Raw genomic sequence first — 20,887 nt, forward strand, 5'->3', positions numbered from 1 at the left:
TATGGCTCTGACGAGCCTCCACAGAACTTACTTGTGACAATGCAGAAGAGTTTAAAAAAATACTCTATTTCATTTCTGATTTGCGGGCGATCATTCTAAAGTAAGATACGCTAAATTCTTAAAAGCCCCTGGCCACACCACATAAAGGCTGCCCTGAGAAACAAATACTTACAAACACACACGACCACATGAACATTACAACTCTGATCAAGCAAGTGAGGCGTCCACGAGCAAGAGTCTCATTACCTAAATACCTGACAAACTAGGCCAAAAAGATGTCGGTGAACCAAAGAACTAATCTGGGCATCCGGATTTGATCGCATGAGCCACTCTGCTATAGGTCGCGCGTGGGCCATGCGATCGTGCCGGGAGTGAGTGAATGACCGCGAAAAAAGAGAAAGCAAAAATGAGAGAGATAGAACAAACAGAAGCGGCAGTGGCTCACCAGGCCTTGACGAGGCGACCAGTATCTTGAGCAGCCTGGAGGGTGGCTCGGGAACGCTGGTGAGGTTGCCCTGCAGCACGGCCTGCAGGATGTGGTCCTGGTAGAGACTGGCTCCGCCACTGCACGCCATGCTCGCACGGGGGGGCTCGCTGGCTCCGATCACAGGCGAGCGCCCATCACAGCCCCTGCGAAAACATTATTACGTCATAGCTATACCTACAACCTTTCACTAATAGCAAGAAGTATTGGCTTAAAGAGATTGTACGAAGAAAAACTACGACTAAAATTTTCGGGGTCTGAAAGTATTAATCTTTGAGACAGAGTCGAATACGAATGGATAAGTTCCGGACACGGATACCAAGTAATAAAATATTTTGAACATTTATTTTTAATTTTGAGCAACTATTCTTACCATACATATTTAAAATTCATTTTCCAGTGTGTTTGGAGCGTCAGCAGGCTTCCGGAATTAGACAAAACCTTTCCAAAAGTTGCCTATTCATAGAGGTCATGAACCACCTCTCGTGCTGGGGAAAAACACACGCTACAGATAGCAGATACTGCTACGAATGCCCAAGCCAAAACCATGCCGCTGTAAACGGCAAGGGGAGTTGAAAAGCGGAACGAGATGATACCATTTTGTCAGGTTCCCTCCTTTCAGGCAGAGTGCTGTGCTCGCTCCCTTCAAAGCTGCTGACACCTGCTGTTTGACGTCGGAAAGCATGTAACTGCCAGCGGCAAACAGATGATATGAATCAAGAGTGATGTTTCGATTAGATGCGCATTTTGCCACGGGGTGCTGCCACGTGCAGTTGCCGCGCTTCATAGTCTGCTTACGATACAGAGTGAGCCACCCTCACGCTCAGGAATATTATTGGCAGATAGCGATCGCGTTTCATCACGCGCGCTCACATAACTTCTGATCCCCTCCCCATCTTCCTGTGTATAGCTTTTCCTTCCTTGTGTAACTTCAAGCTTACTCGTCGGGACGAGCGAAGGGATCAGGAGGAACCTAAAGCGCTCAGAAATTCCGTAGTACTACACTTGTTCTTGACTGATACAAGACATTTTGGCGGCAATATACTCATGAGACAACGAAGCACGATAGTGAGGTCATGCGATGAATGCTCGGAAAGGTGGGAAAGTGGTTCTTGACCACTTCACTAAATGTGACAATTGACCACTCGTGAGAAATAAGCACCTTACTTCGCTTACTCACAACTAATTAGTGCAAGCCAGAGATTGTGGATAGTAATTAAAACGCGAGAGCATGTGTAGCGTTTTTTAAACTCAAATGTAGCAAGGCAGAACGACAAGCCGATACGACAAGGCACGTATGGACACCACCCAGCGCCTCTTGTGCCGATATCTGCCTTCTCGCGTACATGTGCCGTTTGGTGCTACTTGAAAGCCTTTGAAAGGATTCACTAGCACGCCCACATTGCAACTATCTTCAAATGTGGAGTCAGCCAGAACCAAGACAAGCTTGCGTCTTTCGATGCAGTAAGTTTCAACAAGCGGTGGGCAGAAGTGCGCAATGTCTTTTATGTGGCAAACCTCAACGATGACATTCAGAGACCAGGGCTGATAGTTGAAGAGTTGCTGTCCGGATTCGCTCAAATCATCTTCGTATTTACGTGCGCAAGGAAAAACCGTCAGTGAAAAAAAAATCTTTTAACATACAAAGTATTTATCAGGAAGACTTATCACTGCAGACTAAACGAAAGCAATTTTCTTTCAAGTGCGCAGCACTTTATAAGGGCTCGGGTTCTCGCATGTTCTCTTCACTTGGCATAGCGCAGGCAAAACCATGGATAAAAATTGAAAAAAAAAGAGGAAGCAAGCGAGAGATAGAAACAAATATAAGAAGAAAAATAAAATAAGAAAAATGTTGAAATAAAAAAAGGAAAGAAATACAGCAAGAAACGAATAATACGAAAAGAAAGGAGGATAGAAGGAAAGAACGAGAAACGAAGAATCCTGCCAAGCACCGCACGGCCTTCATGCTTGGCCCACCTATAGGGTGAAGCTGCCCGAATTTTTCTCAACTCTGCACATGTGGTGCTCAACGAGACGCATTTTGCTCGCCTTATTTCTTTCTTTATTGCTCATCCTCACTGCTACATGCGAGTTGCGATGAAACCTAACGTTTTGTTCGCAAGAGCGAAATAGCACAGAAGGCTATGTTGGAAAGCATACATTCATCTATTTGAAAAAAAGAGAGAAAAAATAAAATAAAAATAACATATCACGTGATTATCACTCAGAGATTCGGAGTGGTTTGTAGTGGCCCCCGCATGGGGAAAATTTGTCACTAATGTTCCGTCTTGAACGGATTCACCTTGTTTCGCCAATCATCTCGGAAAAATACGCCCACGGCAGGGTGCTGTCTATTTTAAGGCGTAATCTCGGCGACGATTCAAGTGGAATTTCTTTTTGGTGGACTGCGTCACCCTACTTTCTTCTGTACGCTGCGCGGGACAAATTTAATTGGGGCGCTGCAGTAAACTTTTTGTATTTTCTTTTTCTATTGATTGCTGTATTTGAACTTGCGAAATCCTATATTGTTTGATTCGGAAGCTCTTTGGACAATTCAGCCAGATTCTCGAAAAAACCAGTGCAGAGAGAACGCGAGTGGGAAAAGAAGAAGCCCTAGGTGGTCAGAGAAAACCATGCGCTGGAATTCAGCACAAGGCGCAGGTATGTGGCCGTAAGTGTTGATTGGCTCTGCAAGATGATGAACAAGGCATATGCACATCAGTTACTGTCTCACGCAAAATATGTTGTTTTTTTCCTTTAGGATGTGGCGAGCCACCAAACCCACGCGAGCAAGGCCAAGTCACCTCTCTCCCCATTAAAAAAATTACAGGTGCACGGTTGCCCAGTGGCATTGGGAATCGAGCCCAGTACCTCTCGCGTATCGGAGGCAGATTCACTACACCACTGCGTCATGGCTGCGGTTAGTAAGCACATTGAAGGGGCCCTGCAACACTTTTAGAAGCAGTCGTCGAGTGAATTCAGTGAAGGAGCCTATTACTTCATGAATTCGCACCGCGAAAATATTTAGAACCGGTCTGGTACGAGTGGAGTTACAAAGATTTGTCGCCCACTGCAATTTGATTCTCGTTTCTCTCGTCCTGGCAAAAGTGCGGGAAAGAAAATACGTCACGCGCCTCTCCTGAACTTCAGCCTTTTCTCTCTTTTTTTTTTCTTCGAACGCGCGGCTTTCTGCTGCGATCGTAGTGAACGCGAGGGCAGGTGGTCTCCCGGCCTCCTGCGGCGGCTCCAGGACCTCCCGAGCACGTCATGCTCAAATCAACCAACGGCGTGCTATGACCTGCGATGCATCAATATTTGAGCATGTAGCATCATTTCTCAAAAGAAAAGAAAGCAATTGTTAGCTGACTGATAATTTACTGTAAATTGCAGGCCGCATACTGGGCAATATTATTTGACCATGTTTTCCTGGGAGGCTCGACTACAGATCGGCAGCGTTTTCTGGCCATGCTGAAAAAGTGTTCAAGAGCCCCTTTAATGGCAGAGATATTCGAAGAGGGCTACATTATTCAAAATTTTTCACGAAGGCATAAGCTTATCCCTGTGCAACAAGTTCGTTCCGCAGCGATATATACATTTTTTTCACTTATACGTGAAACTCATTGTTGCCTGTCATATTCAGGGAAACGGTTTTTCAGAAAAATTCAGCTTCCTTTGAATACTCAACTTTGCTCTGCATGGCTCCTGAGTCAATCATACCCCAATGTAGTTGTTACTTTATTAGTAAAAGGGATCGTCGGGGTTGAACCCCCGAAACCACCATATGAATATGAGAGACGTTGCAGCAGAGTGCTCCAGAAATTTCGACCCCCTGCGATTTTTAACCTAAAGCTAAGGACATGGGCCTCAAGTATTTTCACCTTAATCGGATATGCAGCTGCCGTGGCAGGGATTTGATCCCGCAACCTGCGGGTCAGCAGCCGAGTGCCTTAGCCACTATACGACCACTCATTCATGTCATTGTAATTGTCCCTTTCCGTATCCCTTTCCTGCCCGACAAAAATATAAAAGACTAATTGGTAACTTTATCGAACAATATTACTTATTGCTGTATACTAATAGCGTTTTGAAAAGTAAGAACACAAAAATCGGCACATTTGACATAGAACACATACCCGCACATATGTGTGGGCTGGGCTTTTATTCATGTGAACCGCGCAGTTAAGAATGCATCTAAATTTGCTGGACTTAGAGCAGAAAGTACGTTGTTAGTGCCGTGTGTGGAACACTTTAAAACAGTTTTTGTCACTTGAAAGGCACAAGTAGACGTTGCATTTCTCACAACGCGTCCGAGTGCGAGAAGTGCACCCTGCAAGCCTGCAGCAACGTGCAGACGACAAGCTGTCCACTGATGGCCAGTGGTCATACGAGTCCAAACGTTTGTCCACGCCGGGAATCTTCGCAGCTCCAGGGGATCTCTCGGTAGAATGATTTGGCTGCACATTTTCGTTGTTGCTTTCGAGTCTCTTGCGTTTGGGCGACGCGCAAAGTGCCTCAGCGACAGCAAGACGAAAGTCCAAGAGGCTCATTGTGTTGCGTCTGAGCACCGCATCTTTTCGACAGGCGTCCCTGTATTCTAGCCAGCAGTTGGCAATTGCAAGATCCACCATGTGCAAACTGACCTTCAAGGTCCACTTTTTAGTTTTCACTGCCACTCTGTAATATTCAATTAGTTGATCACAGGTATCAACACCTCCCATGCTCGCATTGTAGCGCCTGACAACTTCCGGTGCGGGCACATCGATGTACTTCTTCTCCTTTTTGGACCACCGCTTCACAGGTTCGACATTTGTGGCCCCGGCACAAGTAGAAGCCAGTAGCACCGTCTTGCTGTCTTTCCACTTCACAATAGCTACTTTCTCATCGTTTCGAGTGAGTTCGTCAAGGTCACCTTGCTTCATTTCTGAGTCGCTTCTGAAGCGGACACTACGGATTCGGTTCGCCATGATAGTACCCGTACCATCAATGCCTTTCTTCAGCAGTTCGTCCAGAAGAGGAATGGTGGTAAAGTACCTGTCAAAAAATATCGAGGATTTCTCTGGCAATGTGCGCACTAGTCTCAGCACAGCGTTTGGACCCAAGCCAAGTGACGTTTCAGCAAGGGGAGTGGACTTTCCTTGATAGATCTCGAAGTCCATTACTAAACCCTCAGATGTGGTTACAACAAAATTTTTGAGCCCGAGTGGTCTGGGCTTTCCTTTCACGTATTGGCGGAGAGGACACCTACCAGTAAATGGTATCATTTGCTCATCAACTGAGTAGCAACGGGGAGCTCTCTCCAGTTGCGTGCATCGGGTCCTAACCGCATCAATTATTGGCTGAACTTTCCAAAGCCTGTTCACATCGTCTGCTTCTCGCGGTTTTTCCGTGTCAACAAAGTGCAGACTTGACCGTAACTTCTTGAATTCTTCACGTGTCATTACGCTGCTGATGAGATCAAAATGGTACCCTCTTTTCCAATACATGTGTAACTGCGGAAATCGAATGCAGCCCATGACTAAATGCATACCGAACAGCTGCTTTACCTTTTGCGCGGTCGCTTGCAGAGCTTTTCCATGCTTTGACATGTGGTACATATTGGTCTTTTCAGCGGCATTTTCAAAAAACTGCTCGCTAAAATACTCTGAAAAGTAGCTCAATGGACTTTTGACATCTACCAAAACATCGGCCCTTTCGATGGCTCCAGGCGGGTCAGGCTTTTTGGGGAAGGGCTTCTTCATCCAAAAGGTGCGACCTCTATTGTTGCTGGCAGGGGTTGTTGACTGGTCACCTGAGGCAGAAGGTGCGGGAACAGAGTGATCAATATCTTCATCATTGTCACTGTTGCTATCACCGCCGGGTTGATTTGGTTCACGATTTTGAATTTCTGCTAGCTCGTCGTCGTCGTCGTCACTGAATTCGATGTCAGAGGAATCCAGGAGCTTCAAAATTTCTTCCATATCATTTTCGTCCTCGGGATTGAAAATTCCTGCAGGTGAAAACAGTGCAAAATTTATGCATCACAACAACACAAAGTTCGTTGCCGAGGTTAAATGACAGCTATGGCGTTGAAATATTGCACCAGAAACCTGACCAAAACAATTCTGATCCTCACTGTGATTCATGAAAGGTAATAAACAAATAACATGTGACAACTGTACAGCTATGCGACGCTAAATGTAGTTCCTCACTGTTTCAGATACAGCTGTACAGCTGTTGTTTCATGCAATCACGGAATCCATAATTTGTCCACTAATTGTACTCATAATTCACGCAAAGTCACATTGTGTCGCTAACTTGACGCATGAGTAAACTCTAAAACACGAATAGGGGACCCGCCAATACGATTCGCAAAAATTTTGCGGAATGAAAAGATATACCGCGCTGTCACAACAGCGCACGAGGGCGCCAACTAGCACTGTGCCGCGACGCATTTCACGACAACAAACGCCCAGCCCGCACAAACGTGCGTGTGGGTTTTTCGCGCGTGACCACAAAACGCCCGCAATCAGAACGAGTAAATTTTTTAGTGCTACATGTTTCCCGACGTCTTAAAATTGCTATGCTATAGAAGATTTTCGGAAAAAAATACGAATATCAAGAAAAAATGCTGACTTACATTTTGGAGGGAGCCGGCGTGGACGCACATGTTGAGACGCCATGCTTCTTTGAGAAATTCCTCGCCCTCTGGTGGTCAAATTGATGAACTACTGAAAATGAGATATTCTCCGGGACATTGACATTGCTGACAGAGGTCTCTGAAACCGAAACTGAAATAGGTACCGTTCAGTGACTGTTTTCGCTTACCCACACGTTTGTGCGGGCTGGGCCGTAATGGGGTATAGATTCCAATGAAATTGCGTACTACGCTTTTTTGTTCTATAATCCTACGTTTAGAATGCTGATGTATGTATATGTATCTGTGTTATATCATTCCTGTGATCCTGTCTTCAGATTAAAAAGACAAGAATGAGGTATGAAAGTCATGTGTTAGAAATTAAAGTTTAAAATGCGACATCGGACCACGCACGTGAGGTTGCAACATGCTCCTACATTCTTCGTATGGCGAGTAAGCTAATCGGTTGAACTAAGTAATTTAGGCGAATACACCCTGACTATTACATATACTATGTTATGTTTTTTTGTCTCAAAACTTTCATCGCACAACCATGGGATAGAAGAAAAACAGCCAAGAACTGTAGATGGATAAAGACACATTTTGACGGGACACACCAGAAAGCTTCACCCACAACAGGACAGGTTGTGGGTGAATTCGAAGGACTCAATGACGACATCCTTCTATTCTCACGATATCGCAAACAAACCACTGACTCGCAGTTCCCAGTCGCATTGTATACAAGCCGGTGCACAATTGCAATAGCACCGAGGTTGCCAAACGACTTCAATCTCTTCGAGCCGCTTTCTCACCATAGGCCATTCATCATTTGCATACATCGCTTGTTTGCTAATGGCATTAGAAATGTGTTTGTTTTCCTCATTCATTTCCACTACAGCTCTCGATTGGCGCTGAATCAGCCCTCTTATCAAACAAGCGCGAAGTTCAAACAACGGAAGCCCACGCAGCCGCATAATGAATGAGGCCATCTTTGCAACGCTGTTTAACTACGTCGCCTGATGAAAAGTCATTGGTTGCCAAAAATATCACTGGTCCTGTTGACGTACACAGCACCATTGCGTATTGACTCAATTTCTAGTATTTTTCATATATCGCGCGCCTGAATGAAGGCGCTACAAAAGTTGCGTGACTGACGACGCATTTCGCATCCAAAGAGTATACAGATAGATGTATGAACTAAGCAGAAATATACACATCATTTTGTTGACGGCTCTTCATTATGAATAGATGGTGACACTCAATGCGAACGCCTTGCACTGGTTACATTCTGTTGGTGGCGTGTGTAGAGAACCAGCCAAACAGGGCGGTCAAGCAACGTCGTATATATTTGTGGTATTTTCCCTATGGTGCTGCGTAAGGCAGACGGATTCTTTTAGACTCGCCAAATCGCATGGCACAGTGAAGTTAATTAGATTGCACTTCAATCAAAATGAAGCGTGGTAATCGCACGGCACGTATAAAGTTTCTTTTTTCATGACCAAACACGTAAATATACGGAAGGTTTCCGATCCATTCAGTGCTTCGTCACAGTGTAGTCGTGCTGCCACATGTTTTAGGCGTCGAACAGAAGTGTAATACTCACGTTCATATAATTTTGTGGACATCCGCGCCGCAAGAGGTCATCTGTATCAGCCATGAATGAAGTGATACTCTTGGGGCCGTGACACACGGGCGCTCAAAATCATTTGAACTATAAGGGGCGTCTGCAGGTAAGGTGCTCCCATGGCGTGACACATAACAAAAAAAGTATTTTCTTGCGAAGATTCTTTGCATAAAGAATAAATTCCTCGCATCTCGTGTACAGCCAATCAGCAATAAAAACCTCTTTGAAATACGTAACTGGGCGAACATTTCATTGCCTAAAATTGTTTCTTGTAGTCTTTAGAAGCCCAATTTGTATCACAGTGAGCTGCCATGGCAGCCATACATTAGAACGCATGCAACAGGCCGCGTCGCCGATGTTTCCCCAATCGCATGTCAGAGTCACTGCAAACAGTTTCGCTCTCACTTTCACAACCAAAAACCAGCGGCAATCTCTTTTTTTTTACTACATATTAACACATAGAATAGTAAATTTTCATGATATACGCGGAGTCAGAACACATTTCTATACGTGTGATATAAGGAATGAAATTTGGAGGCCTCAGTGTGGTCCTTAGCGTAACAGACGACTACATGTTCAGCGTTTTTAATGACTTTCGCACAGTACCAGTGCATTTCACGATGTTTGTGACATGGTATTTTTGAATGCGAAACATCTCTTAGCAAACTTCGGACACTTTGAGCGTACATCTATCTATCTATCTATCTATCTATCTATCTATCTATCTATCTATCTATCTATCTATCTATCTATCTATCTATCTATCTATCTATCTATCTATCTATCTATCTATCTATCTATCTATCTATCTATCTATCTATCTGTCTGTCTGTCTGTCTGTCTGTCTGTCTGTCTGTCTATGTCTGTCTGTCTGTCTGTCTGTTTGTCTATCTATCTATCTATCTATCTATCTATCTATCTATCTATCTATCTATCTATCTATCTATCTATCTATCTATCTATCTATCTATCTATCTATCTATCCGCCCACTTCTGGGTGCTCTCGTGATCCCCACTTAACTTGGGGTTCACCTAAATCAGTATGGAATGGTAAAATGGTTTGATGAATATGATGCACTGGTCTACACATGGTAAATGTCCTAATCCCGTCGCGTACGTCATCGAACACTTACCGCCACACAGTAGCACACCAGTGGCACATACCCGCGGGTGGGTATGTGCCACTGGTACGCATGTATGGGCCACAGGTGATTGACACTTCATATTAACCCTGGAACGGCGAGAGCAGACATGAGTAATTTTACCGCGTGAGTGTTAAAAAAAAGCTGACACCACGTGCGTTCACCAGACGAATGTAACAAAAAAAATGTCAGTGTCCCAGCAGGAATTGAACCCTAGCCTTCTGCGTGGCAACCACGTATTCTACCCAGAGTCACGCCAGGTCTCGAAATTGCTTTTCAAATAGACCACCGTAATGTTCGTGAAGCGTCAATTGTGTGTGCAGTGATGGCTCTACAATTTTATAAACATTAGATATGTACTCCTACGATACAACCGTCACATCGGGTTAAGATGAATTGTAGTTAAGGCAATGCGCAGAAGGTGATTGACATTTTATATAAACCAAGGAATGACACGAACAGACATAGATAATTTTAATTCGAGAGTGTTAAAAAAATCAATGCATCTCCACGAAGTGAATGACGACGAGCGGGCGAACCTACAGGTCCTAAGGTCCATGTAGTCTATATTGAAGTGGCCGACAAATTTAAAAGACGGACAGGTGGGTGAGTGCACGGATGGACGGACGGATGAACGCATGGATGGACGGACGGACATACGAACGAATTGCGTGATGATGTGTTGTGTTGCCGTAGAGTTGATTATATATACACATAGTCTCCGTTGTTTACGCATATATATTTTCGTTTTTTGTTGCGAAGGTGTTCAGTTCTGGTTAGGGTTTTGTCGGATGTGATCAATGCTAACTAGAAGCTCAACCCCAAAAGCTAGCATCGGCAGTGTGAACGCAACAAATGCATAGAATAAATATCAAAGTCCCAGCAGGAATGGAACCCGAACATTCTGCGTGGAAATCAAGTATTCTATCACAGAGCCACGCCAGGTCTCACAGCTGCTTTTCAAGTAGACCGTAATGTTCTCGCAACGTCAATTGTGGTTGCAGTGATGAATATGCAGTCTTATAAACAATACACAAGTACTTCTATATTACAGCCATCACGTCGGGTTATCGAGAATCGTAGTGAAGCTACATACACTGAAGCTCATTTACCTACAGCAGTGTCGAGGGCCACCATGCTCGCTAGAACAAGCGCTAAATATCACCTTATCGCTTCTGGTGGTGCTATAGGCAATATGCGAAATTAACAGCGCCATCTAGTGAACGCAGCAGGTACCATATCCGCCATTTTGATGCTGGCGAGGCTTGACCACTACGCGTGGAGGACCCACATGCGAACGTACGTGTTTCAACGCTTCGACTGTCGCAGTGAGATTTTTTTTTTTTTTGCTGGCGAAATGTCAGTACGCTGCTGTGTGCCACTGTGCAAGCAGCGCGGAGTCAAAGACAGCGATGGGAGCTAGGTATGTGGCATGAATTACGATTTTGCAGCGATCATTTAAACGCAAAACAGGGTACGGCGTGCACAAGCATTATGGGCACAGTCTATAGGATGCATGTATCTCCACAGTGCGCGGGCTGCACGAGAGCAATGCAGGACTAACTATTTTTCTGTATTTCGCGGACAGGCTGTGTTTTTATAGGTTTGTCAGCTTTGCGGCTATGGTGTTTGCACTACGTCGGGCCTCTACACGACAGTGCTGCTCTTCGATTTACCGTCTCGAACTCGCTGAGAGGCTGTGCGGCATTCAAATTTTCTTATGACTTCGGGGAAGCCTCGGACTACCCGCAGACTATCGCGGGGAGTCTGCGGGACTCTCTATTCTCTGCAGTCGAATAGAGAGTCCGCCACTGCTGGTAGGGTGACTAGTGTGACTGAACCGAACTGTTAGGACGGGCTTTTTTGTGACGAGATTACACCATGTAGGTAGGCGACGTAGAAATGTTATTTTTGAAGGTGATTGCGCACAGAGACGTGCAGAGCTTCCGCTACTCCGAGTAACATGCCGTACACGCATCCTAGAAAGGCAGCTCGGTTGCTTGTCCGCGTTCAAGCTCCGTTGTGTCCGCAAGAACGGTCACCGCGCAGCAATAAAACAGTCATTCGGAAGATAAGGGCTATGCCCACTTTGGAACAGAAAAGTATCTGCTCAGGCACTTCAATTCCCCCAACGTGCGCGGACGCAACTTTTCCATTGGGGCCTCCCTCACTAATTTCCCTTTACCAACGAAATAAAATGGAAAAGATAGCGGGGCGCACTGGCGTAGGTTTCGAAAACTGGCACCATAAGTATCGCCAGGGCTTGACTGAATGACGTTCTGCATAAGTTCAGAGCGCGGCAGTCCTATTTATTCGTAAGACTGGATTCATTCTCTGCATTTTAGTCTCTTTGGTTCAGTTGCGTTGCAGCTGTTTTTTGTGTTTCAAGTTTCAAGCTGTTTCAAGTGAGGTGAGTTGCAACTCACCTTACTTGAAAAATTTTTCATGTTGCATTATAAAACATACAGCTGTGGAGACAGCCATAACTTAGTTGTATGGGATTCAGCATTTTGGCTGCCTTACACTCGCAGCTCCTAGAAACCTTTGAAGCTACTTAGATATAAAAAATAACTGATTTAAATTCCCCCGAGTGTTTACAAGTGACTATATGCCTCTTAAGGCTTGCTGTGAAGGGCCATATCTAGGAAAGGCTGCTAGGAAACGGGAGTGTGCACAGAAAAAAACTGAGGGGGAGGGGGTCACATTAGAAGTGCATCATTAGTCCTGCAATACACATATAAGGGTGACCTCTATTCCCTGTGAGATCAATTTGTGATAGTGACTGTGTTTGTAAACAACAATCGCTTAAACAGCTAAGAGAAACATAGCTCATGACGTCGCAATGAATGTTTGTTTGCTTATATCTTGTAGGTATCCTTCCACCGCTTTCCGAAAGATGTAATGACATACAAGTGGCAAGATGTAGCAAGAATCCTAAACAGTTTGTCCACATCACATGTTTGGGCACAGGGAAACGTCTTGCTGTGGCCATCGCAGTAGCTCAGCGCAGTGAAGCAAGTGTTCAGGAGTCGTACGGCCGTACTAGCGAACGCGTTGCCGTCGACAGCTCGCCCACATTAAAATGGTGGCGGGGTCAAAATGCACAGTGTTGCCAGAACACAAAGCAATTTCGCATATGGTCCATTAGCCACGTTGCTGTCGGCATCGTTACGCAACAGTAAACATGCGACTGTTTAACATATGTCTGTCAGTACGATATTTGTACATGTATTTAGCGTCATTTCGTTTTGTTTTCCTCAATAAAAATTACAACACAGTCACCTTCACTTCGCATGCTTCGCATCAAGTCAATTCCCAAGGTACGTGAGATCAGTCCAATTTTTTCCGACTTTTATGAGATTTTAAAACTGTGATGCTTATATCAATCGCGGATAACACTGTTTTTTGCAGCGTTTTCTGTTCGACCAATATCTCATCAGACGTTCGACTAGTTCTGCGCCATTTTGCCCTCTCTTCTGAACCTTAATGTTTCAGGGGATTCGAAAAGATGCGACAATTGTTTTGCTTAACTGAAAACATTACCAAACTAAAAGAAATAAAAACTGATACGTGACCTTATATTTGAAGAGTATATACACTCCAATGTGAATGAAATCCAAAAGCTGAAGCTAAACCAATAGTTCTGCCTATGTAGTGTGCACATCAATGAAACGTATGAACAACTCACCATCGAAACACAATTAGTGAGTTCATGAATACTAGTTTCGCCTTACTGAGGCGTGCCGTAGTCGCGGAATGCAGGACTCGCTCGCTAGATTTTGTGCTCACCGGTTGTGCACCCGCATCTCCGACGAAAGCGTAGCTCTGGCCGATTGGCTCGCCCTACGCCATCTTCTTACGCCGACAAGAGCTCTCGCTGAGTGGTGCCCCGTCCTCGGACTTCTGCGACCATGTCCGTCTTTCCTATCTTCTCCTTACTTCCGCAGGTCGCTGCCCCTGCGCCACGCTCTCTCCTTCCTCTCTCTCTGTGTCTTTACGTTTTAATCCTATCATGTTAATCCCTTCTCTACCCCCATCCCTCGTTAGCTACTGTTTAGGTGTCCTCCCCCTGAGAGAAAGTTACGGGGCTCACTTTTCTCTTCTTTTCAATTAAGTATTGTTCCCCCCCCCCCCCCCGAAAATGAAAAATATTTTTGACCAGCTAGTGTCCATTAAAGCGGACTTCAGTTTGAAGGGACAGTAAAAAAAACGTTTTTTTTTACTTAGTATCAAAAAATTACTCATTCGCAATTCAAAATTTGTCACTCTCGCTGCAATGAGACGCTTTGTCAACCAGAAGACGCGCAACATCATGTAAGTGGCGACTCCACCTTGAAATACAGACAGCAAACATCTATATGTCTTATATTTGGACGGCATCTTCATGGTATTACGTTGTTCTAAAGAAAAGTAAAAAAAAGTAAGTACGTCTTGCTTTGAGGGGGCCACAGAACGAACATTTCAAGTTGCGACATATTTTTTTAATTTATTTCACTCTAATACCAAACATATGCTTTGAAACCCCTGGCGTCACGTGTTGTGATTTCTGTACAAAATTTAAAAATTAAATTTTTATTTCAATTGTTTTTTTTATTCAGAAACCAACAATAGCAAAATGATTCGAGTTAAAGTTCTCAGCATGCAATCTGTAAATATAAGAGAAGTCATTGTTTCACTTTAATGTCCGTTAAAGTACACGGGCGTTCTGGCATTTCTGCGTCATGGAAAATCAGTCCCCTTGTCCAGGAATCCAACCTGCGGTTAAAAGCTTAAAAATGTAGCACCAAACTCGCGGGTAAACACAGTCAGCCCATGGGACGCCTAATGGAATGTCAGGTCCGTATAAGAAATCATGCCATGGTAGGCTAATTTCCGCTCGAGTACTGCTTGCAATTTCCACTGTTCGCGCTTGCTTTATGCAACTGGAGGAGCCGAGTTCAGAAATAAAATAGGGCGACTGGTCAGGTTCAAAGGCATTGTAATGGAACTGCAAGCATTGCAATGAAGGGGAAACAATGGGGGATCATGGCGATGCATAAGTGCAGCACTTCAGAAAAAAACAAAGAACCTATGTGCAGATGCCTTAACGTCGCGAAGGCTGATTAAACCGTGCAGCTTATGACATCAGTTTTAGCTGGGTAGTAGCCAAGAATTTGAGAACGAATACTTTTGTATTATGGTTATGTATTTTCTAGGATGGTTTTCCAGGAAGCGTTTCCGGGATGGTTATCAGCCTGTCCTCCTCTCCGCCAGCACGTGCCTTGCTCCCACCTTCGCTTCGCACCAGCTCTACTCCACCCAGCTTCCCCTTCTCCACGCCAGTACTCTTTCTCTTCCATGGCTCAACTCATTACACCACGCTTCCCTCTCACCCATTTAGTCCTTCTCCCCGTCTTGTCAGGATTCGCCCTCGTGACTGGGCTAGAAAAGGCGGACGACGTATGCGCAGTGACTTATCTTGGCCTTACACAGCTCGGCTGCTACGACAAAAAACAACAAAAGCGTCTTAAAGCGCATCGTGATAACGCATCAGCCTGAAATATTCCACATGCCACGTTTCGTGCTTATCTGCAAACTCAGATCAACCGGTGCGACGGTGGTTGACGAACACCTGAGGATCTCCTTGTTGAAGATTTCCTTGCGACTTGAAAGCATGCACGCGTGCACGTCGTAGCAATGATGAATTAAGTGCGCTTTTGTCAGTACTGTGACTGAAAAAAAAGGACATGCATGCCGGAAATCACTGCGAATGCTGTGATGATGTGGGGCCTGCAGTTTGCAAACAACCAGTGCTCTGCCAATAATAATAATAATAATAATAATAATAATAATAATAATAATAATAATAATAATAACATCTGTGGTTTAACGTCCCAAAACGGCTATATCATTGAGAGAGATGCCCTAGTGCACGGCTCTGAAAATTTAGACCACCTAGAGAACTTCAACATGAATCTATATCTGAGCACACGGGCATCAAAGATTTTCGCCTGCATCGAAAATGCAGCCACCACAGCCGGGAATTGATCCCGCCACTTTCAGACCAAAAATGGAGTCTTTCATCTCAGTATTGTTGTTATCCTACTTCACAGAGGTTCCTCTGGTATAGCTGCAATCTTTCCACGCGAGACCTGTGATGTGAAAACTGAGCTGAAGTCTGTGATAACAAAATGAGCGTGTGCGTGAGGACAGTATAAAATGAGAAGCGCACTTGAAATCTCACCGTGGATGGGTGACGAGGTATTAGGCAATTATAGCTATCAATTATGCTAGTAGTTCGGACGCTTCTACAGCTCTCCTAGAAGCATAATTTTGCCTTAGGTTGTAATTTTCTTGTTAATGTTGGCACAATTCTACAATAGAAATATTTATGGACCTTTCAAAACAGCGAATATGACCATTAAAGTGATAGGACAAGCTTGGCTGAGCACATAAATAAGTAGACGCCCATAGCAATACTTTCTGCTTTCAGCCGCACGCATGCATTGAAACACTCCTGACGTAACGTAAACTCAGTTGATAGGAAAGAAAAAGAGGCAGATAGCGGAACTATAAGCGTAATGAAAATATGACACCTTCTGTACTGACGGCGCAGATTAACAATCAGTGCGAGGGCACCAAAACATATTATATAGGCACAAGAAATGTCATCTCCCCAAAGTGATCCTTCTCATTTAAAGTGAAAGAGTTGACGCAGTCGGCATTCATTTTCTTTTTCTCTTTTTTACAGAGGCGAAAGAAGCAGAGCGAATGCATATGCGGATATCTTCTAGAGCCTAATGGAGCGTCGATATGCCGCGCACTTCCACCGTGATGGCACGCTGGCTGGAGGAGAAAAAGCAAGGCAAACACGTCTGGCAAGAAGCCAGCCAGCGAGCAAATAAAATACCAGCTTGCGTTAAGTGTTTGTTCTTTTGTTCCACGTGTGTAACAACATCAATCGTGGTCTCGACCCGCAGTCGTCCGAAGCGACCCCACGCGCACGAAGTCGCCGATGCGTGGCCGGCGGCGTCCAATTGAGGCTGACGTTGATGCCCGCTTTTGTCGCCGCGGCGCCTTATGGCTTCTGAAGCCGGCAAAGATATAAAAGAGCCAGAACACACAAACACACACGCATATACGCACACGCACATACGCACACGTACACACACAAGCCTCCACTGTTGCTTATTTGATGCGACAGCCGCTGGGGGATTTGCTACCGAAAATGCCACACGCAGCGCGCGGCCGACCCCGCTAGAGCTGCAGCCGAGAAACAAAAGGCTTATAGCGCGCAAGCAACAGAAGACGGGCCACGACAGTCGCACAAGAGAAGCGGGAAAGCTGGTATTTGAAGGAAAGCGGAAGCACGGAAGCGTCGGCAATGACCGTACAGCCTCTTCTCCAACGCTCTCAACCACGTCACTCGGGCTTATAGGCCCTCAAGATTATTTTTAATGGTAGATCCTTCCAAAATGCGCTAATGATGAGTTTCCAGGTTCAGCGAGGAGCGCCGCCTGACAACGGGTTACCTGCCTGTTCGATTCAGTCGTTGTAGTTACATGCGCACAACTATTCGAATCTCCTCGCGTAGACGTATTAGCAGCCTATGTGTCCGGGGTTTTGGAGCTCGTTAACATGAGGTACGTTTCAAAGAAGCCGACCAAACTAAGTGGAGTATATAGCTTACAGAGAAATGCAGCAAGTAAGGAAATGTGTAGGTATCCAACTAAGTTAGCTCCTTACACGGGTGTTTTCGATTAACATTTACTCACCCCACCCATTTCGTTCGCAAGTACACCTATTTCTGAATAAATAGAGTGTGCGAACAAGACGCCACTGTTTTGCGAAGAAGTTGAGAAGACGGTGCTCGCCAAATTATATATAGAGAAAACGAGTCCCAGGAAAGCTCTACCTGAAGTGGAACGCGATACAAAATGAAGTCGCAAGGAAAAGATGGCGAAAATGCAGCTGCAATAGAGAACGCGCAAAACAGAGGTAAAGGCTTTGTTTTGTTTTTGCTCCATCGGAAGATGTAGCAAAGATGAGCGCCATTTGTTATTCGTGGCACTTTCCTGTGAATCCGCAATGAAAAAGTTTCAATTGAAGATGAGACAGAAGACGGAATGCCAACAAACTAGTTTTGTCACTGTGAGTAGCAAATACTTCTTAGGCGTCCGTATTACGTGTCGTTGACAGAGCGTCAGATTATGCAAACTGAGGTCGACAAATTGCTTGCCAAGCACATCATCGAGCCATCCTGCAGTCCTTTGGCATCCACTGTTGAACTAGTCCGCAAGAAAGACGTCACATTGCGTTTCTGTGCCGATTATTGCCATTTAAACAAAATTGCAAAAAAGGAACGTGTACCCTCTGCCACGAATAGATGATGCTCTTCATTGCCTTTACGGTGCCCGCTATTTTTCCTCCATAGACGCAGCCCCGCCGCGGTGGTCTAGTGGCTAAGGTACTCGGCTGCTGACCCGCAGGTCGCGGGTTCAAATCCCGGCTGCGGCGGCTGCATTTCCGATGGAGGCGGAAATGTCATAGGCCCGTGTGCTCAGATTTGGGTGCACGTTAAAGAACCCCAGGAGGTCAAAATTTCCGGAGCCCTCCACTACGGCGTCTCTCATAATCATATGATGGTTTTGGGACGTTAAACCCCACAAATCAATCAATCAATCCTCCATAGACGCATACGTTCTGGGTATCGGAAGATTGAGGTGGATGCCATGGATGCGGAAAAGACTGCATTTATAACACCCGATGAGCTATATCAATTCAAGGTCATGCCCTTCGGCGTCTGTAACGCTCCACCTATGTTTGAACGGATGTTGGACTTTCTGCTAAGAGGCTTGGAATGGTCCACCTGTCTGTGCTATTTGGCCGATGTCGTTGTTTCTTCATTTACATTTTAAACTCATATGCAGCACCTATAAGTCATCATAGATATCTTTCGTCATGCTCACTTCCGACTAAACTCCTCCAAATGTCACTTTGGGTGCCACCAAATTACAGTTCTTGGTCATTTAGTGGACGCTAACGGCATACAACCCGAGGCGGCAAAAAACAGCACAGTCAAAAAACTTCTTGTACCACGATTTCGAAAGGATGTACACAGCTTCCTCGGACAGTTCTCCTATACTTTAGTCACTTCGTCAAGAATTTCGTGCACACAACGAGGCCTCTTACGCAGCTTTTCGCAAGGCGCCCCATTTTCATTGGGCTCCGAAGAGGCATCTGCGTTCTCGAGTCTGGTTGCTTACATTACTACTCCTCCAATTTCGGCCCACTTTGACCATATACTGCTCCTACTGAAGTTTGTACTGACGCAAGTGACCATGGCATCAGCGCAGTGCTAGCCCAACGAAAACGTAGCTATGTCTGCGTTATCACATATGGCAGCCGCCTCATGCCTATTTGTTCCCGAACGCAATTATTCACTCACAGAGCGTGAGTGTTTGGCTCTCGTCTGGGAGGTCTCCAAGTTCAGGCCATACCTATACGGATGCCCATTTTCGGTAGTTACAGACCACCAAGCGCTCTGCTGGTTGAACTCTCTTAAAGATCCCTCAGGGTGCCTTGGTCGCTGGGCTTTGCTCCGGCAAAAAGTTTCATACTCGGTCATGTAAGAACCTGGCCGCCTGCACCAGGATGCTGATTGCCTCTCCCGGTGCCCCGTCGACGATCCTGCTGACCCACACATGAACATGGTGTCCTCCATCTTCTCAGTTTCCAACTTCATTCACACTGGGGAAGAACAGAGAAAGTATCCGCTCCGATTTGACATCATCAGACGCACGAAGGCTTCCCCAACAGATGCCTTCGTCCGCCACTTTGTTTTTCAAAAAGGGCGTCCTATACAACCGCAAACTCCCACCTGGCAGGCCTGAATTTCTTATGCACCTAAGCATTTTCGGCTCAGCAACTTCGTGGAAGTTCACGATGCACCCACAGCAGGACACATTGGTGTATCTCGCATGCACGAGCGCGTATACGGTCCCGTTTCTACTTGCCTGGTCTGGCTCGCTCGTTACGCCGATACATCGCCACCTGTGAGTCGTGTCAACGTCACAAAACACCATCGCTGCTACCAGCTGACCATCTCCAACCAATCGGTATACCCACGCAACAATTTATTTTTTATTTGTAAAGTATTGCTAGCCTTAAAAGGCTGTAAGCAGGCCGGGGGACACAAAGGTGAAGGAATACATGCATACTACGTAAAAAAATGGGGGGGGGGGGCGATAATGGCATGCTTAACACTAAGTACATTTCTACAAGAATAGTGTCAGCACATCGATAATCATGATATTGCATAACTGCAGTGTAACAAAATAATTCCAAATGTCAATAATGCATAGTGCACATATTTTGAAAGAATATATCAAAATACAGATAAAAATATACGGTTGAACAATGACAAAAGAAATCAGTACATTCGTGTAATTCTACAGTCGATAAATGAACCTTAGGTGTCATAGCAAAATCTGATGTAGTCGTGTGTTCCACAACACCAGCTGAGAACTCATTCCATTAATTTCCTTACCGTTCGGGGGAGAAATGTGTTGTGAAAAAGATCTGTTTGGCCGTTATAGTACCATAGTTTTTTTTTGAGTGATGAGAGCGTGGGATTCGCTTATTGACAAGATAGATAAATTGGTTCTTTTCTATACCTATTTCGTTGCGAAGGATCTTGTATAGGTACACGAGTCTCTCGGCTTCACGCCGAAGTTCAAAAGGTTCCAGTTCAGCATTTTATACTAGCGCACTTGCGGGTGTGTGCCAGCTGTACATATTAAAAATAAATTGAACCAATTCTCTTTGGACGCTTTCAAAGGGCGCAATGTTTTTTTTTCGTGTGTGGGTCTCATACTACTGATGCGTATTTGATGATTGGTAGAATAAACGTTTTAAAAGAAAATAGTTTAATGTCTTCAGGAGCTTGGCGCAAAGTTCTTCTTAGGTTTCCTAGTTTACTTGTAGTTTTTTTCTTTATGAACGACACGTGTTCGTTCAACCTGTGATCAGATGCGAAAATGACT

At 45.0% G+C, this 20,887-nt stretch overlaps 1 protein-coding gene and 1 long non-coding RNA gene across 2 annotated transcripts in view; one reads left to right on the forward strand and one right to left on the reverse strand.

Annotated features, from left to right (window-relative positions):
- The window catches only part of LOC142776281 (protein qui-1-like), a 316,351-nt gene extending 315,726 nt beyond the window's left edge, over positions 1 to 625 (reverse strand). Inside the window, exon 1 of the mRNA XM_075879661.1 lies at positions 446 to 625. Within this exon, the coding sequence (XP_075735776.1) occupies positions 446 to 575 (130 nt within the window). The 5' untranslated portion in view covers positions 576 to 625. The remainder of the gene's footprint in view (positions 1 to 445) is intronic.
- Positions 1 to 16,765, forward strand: part of LOC142776282 (uncharacterized) — a 55,643-nt gene extending 38,878 nt beyond the window's left edge. Inside the window, exon 3 of the long non-coding RNA XR_012887418.1 lies at positions 16,594 to 16,765. This is a non-coding gene — a long non-coding RNA (uncharacterized LOC142776282). The remainder of the gene's footprint in view (positions 1 to 16,593) is intronic.
- The last annotated feature ends 4,122 nt before the right edge of the window (positions 16,766 to 20,887 follow it).

Source organism: Rhipicephalus microplus, chromosome X (genome assembly GCF_043290135.1).
Source record: "Rhipicephalus microplus isolate Deutch F79 chromosome X, USDA_Rmic, whole genome shotgun sequence".
Taxonomy (NCBI): domain Eukaryota; kingdom Metazoa; phylum Arthropoda; class Arachnida; order Ixodida; family Ixodidae; genus Rhipicephalus; species Rhipicephalus microplus.